At 47.7% G+C, this 8,448-nt stretch overlaps 3 protein-coding genes across 3 annotated transcripts; all 3 read left to right on the forward strand.

The window, feature by feature from the left end:
* Positions 1-272: 272 nt before the first annotated feature.
* On the forward strand, positions 273-3,185 carry TEOVI_000356500 (pyridoxal phosphate containing glycine decarboxylase, putative; the record flags this gene model as incomplete). The annotated part of the gene is made up of 1 exon (XM_067226454.1): positions 273-3,185. The coding sequence occupies one exon, from the start codon at positions 273-275 to the stop codon at positions 3,183-3,185; it is 2,913 nt and encodes a 970-aa protein (XP_067082555.1).
* Positions 3,186-4,117: 932 nt separating this feature from the next.
* On the forward strand, positions 4,118-5,749 carry TEOVI_000356600 (paraflagellar rod component, putative; the record flags this gene model as incomplete). Its single annotated transcript, XM_067226455.1, has 1 exon — positions 4,118-5,749. One exon carries the CDS (start codon positions 4,118-4,120, stop codon positions 5,747-5,749), a length of 1,632 nt encoding a protein of 543 aa, XP_067082556.1.
* Positions 5,750-7,024: 1,275 nt separating this feature from the next.
* Positions 7,025-8,356, forward strand: TEOVI_000356700 (nucleoside diphosphatase, putative; the record flags this gene model as incomplete). The annotated part of the gene is made up of 1 exon (XM_067226456.1): positions 7,025-8,356. The coding sequence occupies one exon, from the start codon at positions 7,025-7,027 to the stop codon at positions 8,354-8,356; it is 1,332 nt and encodes a 443-aa protein (XP_067082557.1).
* Positions 8,357-8,448: the final 92 nt, after the last annotated feature.

Raw genomic sequence — 8,448 nt, forward strand, 5'->3', positions numbered from 1 at the left:
TTGCAGACTGCTTCTGACTTTTGTGCGCTCACGCATTCATCACATGCAACCCCCTTGAATACCGTTTGCTCCAATATGCGTTACGCTATGCAGGGCATTTACTGACGCCTTCGAGTGTTCCCGTTTTATTTCCCTGATATCCCCCCTTTACCGTGGCGTGAACGTGCCATCGTTGGGGAAAATATTTTCTCTCTCTTAAGCATTCGAGCACCTACATTACTTAAAAAGGAACATCATCAGCAGTTACCTTTGCTGGCAAAGAAAGATCACATATGTATCGCAGTGCGTTTCGCAGCCTACGATGCTCCACTGTGAAGTATGCGAGGTGGAGCGCGGCTGGTAACTATGTTAACCGTCATGTTGGGCCCACCGCTGCCGACACGGAGGTAATGCTTCAGATGATCGGAAAGAAGACTATTTCGGATTTGATGGCAGACGCGATTCCTGCTGAACTTATGCGACCACCTATGAAAGAAATTGAACCTCTTAGTGAGAAGGACGCGCTTTCTTCGGTTCTCTCACTTGGGGCACGGAATAGGGTGTTGAAGAGCATGATCGGACAAGGTTACTACGAGTGTATAACTCCCTCAGTACTTCTTCGCAACGTCATTGAAAATCCTGGGTGGTATACGCCGTACACGCCGTATCAGGCCGAGATATCTCAAGGTCGTTTGGAATCGTTGTTAAACTTCCAAACGATGATAACAGATCTGACAAAGATGGATGTCGCAAACGCATCCCTCTTGGATCAGGCAACCGCTTGTGCTGAGGCAATGTATTTGGCATTCCGGCATCACAACCGTAAGCGGGACACGTTCTTTGTCTCAAAGGATGTTTTCCCCTCGTGCATCGAGATGATTAAAACACGAGCGGAGCCCCTCAAAATTAAGGTTGTGGTGGATGACCCGGCTTTATTCGATTGGGGTGAAGTCTCCCCGTGTGGTATGCTCGTGCAGAACCCTGACGCGAACGGGACGGTCCATGATTTTACGGAACTCTTTCAAAAGGCAAAAGACCACGGTGTTCTGTGTTGCTGTGGCGCAGACCTAATGGCCTCTTTGCTCATCAAACCACCAGGTGAAATGGGGGCCGATGTTGTTGTGGGAACTTCTCAGCGGTTTGGTATTCCACTTGGTTACGGCGGTCCTCATGCTGCTTTCTTCGCTGCAAAGGAACAGTTTAAGCGGTTGGTTCCAGGTCGTATTGTGGGAGTGAGCAAAGATGTTGCAGGAGACCCCGCTATACGGATGGCCCTGCAAACACGTGAGCAGCACATCAAGCGGGAGAGGGCCACTTCAAACATTTGTACTGCGCAGGCACTTTTAGCGACGGTAAGCGCCTTTTATGCCGTTTATCACGGCCCTGGAGGTCTGACGGACATAGCCAATGAAATTCATCAGAAGGCGAAGACGTTGGCAGTTGGTATGGAATCCGCAGGTCACTCAGTTGTGAACACGACTTTCTTTGACACCCTTACATTCAACTTAAAAGGCATAACGCCCGAAGACTACGCAAGCCAGTGCAATGAGAAGGGCATAAATGTTTTTCTCGATTATGGTACCGGAACAGTTTCCATATCGGTTGACGAAGCGACAACAGAGAGTCACATTATGTCCCTGTTGGAGGCTGCGGGCTTGAAATTACCTGTTTTTGCGGCCCTCACGAAAATCGGAAGGAACAAAACGGCGTTCCCGGAAGCACTCGCTCGAACTTCATCTTTCTTACAACATTCCGTTTTTTGCAAATACAGAAGCGAGGGTGAACTTATGCGCTACATACACCGCTTGCAACGAAAAGACTACGGATTGACACACGGTTGTATCCCTCTCGGATCATGTACCATGAAGCTTAACCCTGCTTCAGCTATGTTGCCCTTATCATGGGGCACATTCACCAATTTGCACCCACTCGCTCCTTCAGACCAAGTGCAAGGGTATAGTGCGATGTGCTTTGATCTGGAGCAGAAGATACGAGATGTAACGGGACTGGATGCGGTTTCGCTTCAACCGAACAGTGGGGCGCAGGGCGAATACGCCGGCCTTCGCGTCGTCCGCGCTTATCACCAATCGAAAGGGGAGGGTCAGCGAAATGTCTGTTTGATTCCTGTGAGTGCCCACGGCACAAACCCTGCTTCAGCGGTGCTGGCAGGGATGAAGGTTGTTACCTTAAAGTGCTTAGAAGATGGGCGAATTGATGTGGAGGACTTGAAGCAGCTATGTGAAAAGCACTCGAAGGAACTATCGTGCATCATGCTGACTTACCCCAGTACCTACGGACTGTTTGACAGAGACATTCTGTCCGTCACGTCGTTGGTACATCAACATGGAGGACAGTGCTACATTGACGGAGCCAATCTTAATGCGATGGTCGGGTACACAGGGCCGGGTTTTATCGGAGGTGATCTATGTCATATTAATCTTCACAAAACGTTTTCCATTCCTCACGGTGGTGGTGGGCCCGGTATGGGGCCCATCGCAGTGCGGCAGCATTTGGCTCCCTTCTTACCTAATTCCGTTCTCAGACAGAAAGTTGGTGGATCGCAGTCATTTGGGCAGGTGTCGCAGGCAGCGTATGGTTCCGCTTCCATTCTTACCGTTTCGTATATGCTGATGTTGATGTTGGGTACGCGGGGGATGAAGGTGTGCACGGAACACGCCATTTTGAATGCTAATTATCTCAAAAAACGTCTGGAAAAACACTACCGTATCATGTTCCTTGGGGAAGAGGATTTGTGTGCTCATGAATTCATCATTGATCTGCGCCCCTTCAAGAAATCTGCAGAGGTAGAGGCAGAAGATGTTTCCAAACGGCTGATGGACTATGGCATCCACTCACCAACTGTGGCGTTCCCCATACCGGGGACGCTGATGATAGAACCTACGGAGTCAGAATCTAAACAGGAGCTAGATCGTTTAGCAGATGCATTAATTTCAATACGCGGTGAAATAGCAGCCATAGAACGGGGTGAGCAGGACAAAACTAACAATGTTCTGAAGAATGCGCCGCACACGGCCAAATGTGTTACTGCGGAAAATTGGGATAGGCCGTACAGTCGTCGCACCGCGGCATTCCCAGCGCCGCATTCCAATATTGAAAAGTACTGGCCGACGGTGGGGCGCATCGATGGTGCGTACGGTGACCGCCATCTGATGTGCAACTGTATGTCGTTGGACTCATTCAAATAGAAAAAAATGCCGAAATAATTAGCTGTATTACCGTCCACCGCGATCTCACCTCCGGCGGGTTGTTGCGGCATCTCCTCTAATTTTTGAGCGAAAGATTCTTAGGTCATAACAAACGTGGGGGTGGCGAAAGAAAAAAACAAAAAGATTAAAGGTACAACGAAAGAAAACACCGTCAAAACGGTCGACTTTTCATGATTGTTGTACCACCCTTCTTACTCCACGAAATGGCGTTACTGAGTGTAGCCTCGTCATTTTTGTCATCTCCCCCCCCTCCCTGTCTCTTTCTTGATGCAACAAGGAAAAGACTAAACAATCAAATGGAAAGGGAATAGAGCAATCCTAAAGTCCAAGTTCTCGTTGCTGTTGAAACGGCTTTATTTCAGCGCGTGCAACATCTTATCTTCATGCTCCGTAAAGCTTGGGGCTTCCGACGTTCATGTCACATCCATCCGGATGGTCAGCAGCTTTACTTGAATTCTAGTGTCGGTACCATTTAAATACTTTGAAGCAACGGAACGAGATGTGAAGCCACACATACACACACACACACAAATATTTGCGGTTGTAGAGGGCATACATGGAAAGGAGAAATGATGATGATGATGATGATGGAAATCCTTCTTTAAATATCTCTGGTGGGGTATCGGCAGTATGTGCCGTGGGATTGTGGGAGGTGGGGGAAGGGGTATTGTAATCGAAAAATGGTACAGCGGTGTTAGGGGATAACATTCGTAATGATTCTCTACGCGAATTTATATAGGAGATCAGATGCAAAGGGCTGCGATGTACAAAGCGAACCAGCATATTATTTTTTTTTGGATTGTTTCGTTCATGCTATTTTTCTTTTTTTTCTTTTTACATTCTGTGTCAGTTTTTTCTTCCCCTTAAGCACACTACGAAGAGGAGAAAAGGTCAGCGATAAAACTTTATCAATGTTACAAGCGGCTGAGCAGAGAAACAGCTTGCGGCTCGCGAATGCCGTTGCCCTCGTTGCAGATGCTAGTGATCAACCAATAACCGAATACGTTGCCGAAAATGGTGGCGCGGCACCCCGGACTTCCAGCACTCTCACATTAGCGGAGCGGGCTATACGCAATATGGAGATTCGAGCTCTTTGTGAGGACAAAAACTACCAAAGAGTGAAGTTGACATCGTGTCGCGGATCAGTCGACTTGAAATTATTCACCTGCATGACGTCGCTGCGCGACATTCATGTTGAGATGGACGGCGATATATGTAACATTCCTTCTCTTCAAGACCTCCCAGATATCAGGAGGATATATTTGAGTAGCAAAACGATGAACGACAGTGATGTGCGACCACTCTGCAACATTGAAACCCTGGAGGAAATTAACATTTGTAACTCCCCAAACGTTGTTAACCTTGGGAACGTGGGTCGGCTACCGCGCGTACATACGCTGATGGTGAATCGCACTGGCGTGATTGATGAATTCCTCTGCGGTCTCACTTTAAGCAACACCTTGAGAAGGATTGATCTGTCTGAATGCCTGCGCCTCACAGACGTTGAGCCGTTGGCTAGCATTGAAACTTTGGAAGAAATTGACGTGAGCGGTTGCTTCCCTTGTGTGTGCGGGATTGGCGCCCTCGGTGCGCTGCCACGTTTGAAAATTCTCAATGCCAGCCTAACGGGAATCACTGATGAGTGCCTTGCAAGGCTTAGCGCAAGTCAGAGCCTCAAGAAACTTTTGCTCTCTAAATGTGAGCGGTTGACGAATGTGAGCCGTTTGGATACCGTTACTACCTTGCAAGAATTAGACCTGGCAGAATGTAAAAATGTGGTAAGTGGTATTGGTTCACTCGGTACACTTCCCGTCCTCCAGTGTCTTGATCTAAGCGGCACCGGGGTGTCCGATGATGACTTGTGCGCATTAAGTTGTAGCGCGACTATCTCAAAATTGATAATGAAACGTTGCATTCTGCTCACAAACGTTTCTCCACTTGAAAAGCTTCGCACACTGCAGCACGTAAACATTGGAGAATGCATCAACGTCATTGAAGGGTTGAATTCATTCAGTGAGCTCCCGTCGCTGAGAACGCTTTACATGCATTACACTCCCGTCACGAACGAATGCCTGAGCGTAATCAGCACATCACAAAGTATCGTAAGCCTCAATATAGCGGCGTGTACGCGGATAACGGATATCTCTTGCCTGGCTAACTTGAAGACATTGGAGGATGTGAATATTAACATGTGCGAGAGTGTCGAGAAGGGGCTGGGCGATATCAGCGGACTCTCAAACCTTCGAATGCTGAGCGCTCGCTCCACAGTACTTGACGATGAGTGCGTAAAGATAATGAGCAGTTCCTCCAACCTCGAAAGAAGCTCGCTGGAAGGATGCGCAAAAATTACGGATGTGACTCCCCTTGCAGCGGTAAAGTCACTTGAGTATGTAAATCTTGATAATTGCCCAGTGGTGAAGGGCATTGCAGAGCTCGGCAAGCTGCCGCTGCTGCGGGTGATTTCCCTCCGCGAAACAAACATCTGCGAGGAAGATATTAAGAACCTGAAAAAGTTTAATCGACGATTATATATTGAGAGATGATGAAGGTTTGTGGGATGCGTGGGCAGAGCATGAAGGGCGCAGTGCAGCTGCTTCGTCTCAGCGAGCTCCTCTCTTTGCTTTGATACGTCGCAGCGCTATATCGCCCTACCTCTTTTTAGTTTTTATTTTTCTTCACTTCTCCGGGTTTGCGTTGGATGCAGTATAGTTGGGTGGAGCGCGGTGATGGGCCCATCACAGTGCAATATGTACAGTCACTGAATGTAAATTTTTTCCCGTTTTTTTTTCTTTTGGTGCTATTGTGAGTGGACGAAATGATGCAATTTGAATTATATATGTAGACGGGAGGTCAGTTGTTACGGATGGGCAGCTCCTGAAGTAACGGGTGGGGGAACCACCTGACAACAGGAAGGGCAAAAAGGAGAGAACAATGTGTGAGGTTGATTTTGTAATTTTTTTTTAAAAAAAATTTCGTTACTGCACACCAAATCAACCATAAAGTGTGGATTACGTATTACACTGTTTCCTTGAATGTATCTTCACGTATTATTATTATTATTATTATTGCCGCTGCCTCCCGTAATAGGGGGCTGATCCACAATGTTTTTTCCTTTCCACCACTTTCCTTTTCCAAGACAGGAAACACTCAAAGGGGGGACTAACCCGCACTCCGATATTCTTTAGACGGTTTGACAGGGAAACAAGGGGGAAATTGTGAAGTTCGGCCCGTCCTTTTCATCAAGTAACTCATAAGCAAAAAAAAAAAGATAAAAAGAAATGCTCAACCCCGTGACAGCGTAACTGCAGCTTGGAGTTTATGGAATCCAACCAGTGAGGTAACGAAGGCTTCGCGGCAGTTAAGTGAAATCGGCTGCCATGGGGGTGGGGGACAAGCGTTACTTCAATTGCTTTACATGAAATAATTGCCCTCCTTTTTTTGTCCCCGTGTTGGGTGCCCACTGAAAGATATCGGGGCCGTTGAAAAACCATTCATGCTGGTCGGCGATAGAAAACGTGTTGGTTGTGCAGTGTATTAGATGTGAAATGAAAATAACTGGTGTATGAGAGTTTGGTCCCACGAGTAAATTTAAAAGGATGCGATAAATGTACACTGCGGATAATTATAGTACGAAATAAGTATGCGTAGGGAGTTGCTTCCCCTTTTGAAGCCATTGTTGAGATGGGATTTTGAAACTTCTCCCTTTACCGTTAGTAACGCGCTCACTTTTTTCTTTTTCTTTTTTTTTTATCGTTTCCATTCGCAACCTTGTCATCCGATTTTTTTCTTCTCGTAGCTTGCATGGTGTCTGTTAGAGGATGGTTACCCTACGGATGGCCGCTCGTAGACGCGGTTTGCATGCCAAGAGAAATTGGCACGTGAGCGTTTTCTTATTTCTTGGACTCACCTTCCTCGTAGCTCTCTTCGCGCTGTTGAGCTTGATTACGGGAAAGGGCAGCGACAATAGCGACCTGCCTAAGAGCACGACAGGACTCTGCGACACTCCATTGATGTACGACATTCTGCTTGACGCTGGTAGTACAGGAACCAGAGTGCACATTTTTGAGTACAATAAGTGGCGTCTCGTGGGGGAGGTGTACAACAGCACCCATCCAGGCCTTTCACAGCTCGCTAGTGATGACTCCGCTAACATATCTGCAAACCTTCAGCCGCTAATGGCAACGGCAGTACGTGCAATCCCTGAAGTTTATCATCCGTGTACAAAAGTGACGCTAAAGGCAACGGCCGGCTTACGTCTTCTTCCTCCTGAAAAAGTCGAATTCATCCTCCGCGAGACGAAGAAGGTGCTGCGGCGATATCCGTTCGTGGTGGGTTCAGTTTCCGTCATGGATGGTGATGAAGAGGGCATGGACGCGTGGCTTACGGTGGCGTACCTACTCGGGCGTTTCGATAGGTCAGCGGAGGGGACCCCAAATTCTACGGCAAAACGAATTGCAACCATTGATATGGGTGGCGCCTCTACACAGCTTGTGCTTCAAATGTCGCCAGGTTACACCGGCGAAACACAGTTCATAACCTCCCTGCATTTTGGTGTTACGGAGATTCCGTTATACACTTACAGTTTTCTGGGGTTGGGTCTTAGACAGGCCACACTCGAGGTGCTGAGAGAATTGACAGCGGTCGAGCGGACGTCATTCCCATGTTTTCCATCACGGTACCGGCATCGTATTGATGGTGAGGGAGGGGTTAGTTTTGTAGAAAATATTGATGGCAACGCGCAGGGATTTGGCGCATGCCTCCGCTTTTTCCATCGTTTTATAAATACACGCTCTTCGGAACACTTGGCGGCTCTCCGGGGCGGCCGACACGTATTGAAATTTGCTGAAGGAGCTCAATCGGTTGAGATATTCGCCTTTTCCTTCTTCCATCGCTTATGGCGACTTCGACCAGCAGACAATGTAACCGTTCAGTACTATAAGGAATTGGGCGAACAAGTGTGTTCCGCAGGTGGGAAGCACAACAGCGGGACGAACTGCATGGACGTTGCCTATTTATATGGTTTCCTCACGTCAGGGCTTGGTTTGTCTGACAAAACGAAACTGAACGTCCCCTACGTTCTGAGCGACGTGAAGGTTACGTGGGCTCTGGGCGCGTCTCTGCTATCAGTGGAGGGGAAGGTGCGGCGTTAGAACATAAAATTTGCACGGCTTTTACTCAGTATGAGTGCTGCATCCACATAAAGATTTTTTTCTTTGATTTTTCTCTCTTTTTTTTTTTTTTT

Source organism: Trypanosoma equiperdum (assembly GCF_001457755.1).
Source record: "Trypanosoma equiperdum strain OVI genome assembly, contig: ctg_763, whole genome shotgun sequence".
NCBI classification, from domain to species: domain Eukaryota; phylum Euglenozoa; class Kinetoplastea; order Trypanosomatida; family Trypanosomatidae; genus Trypanosoma; species Trypanosoma equiperdum.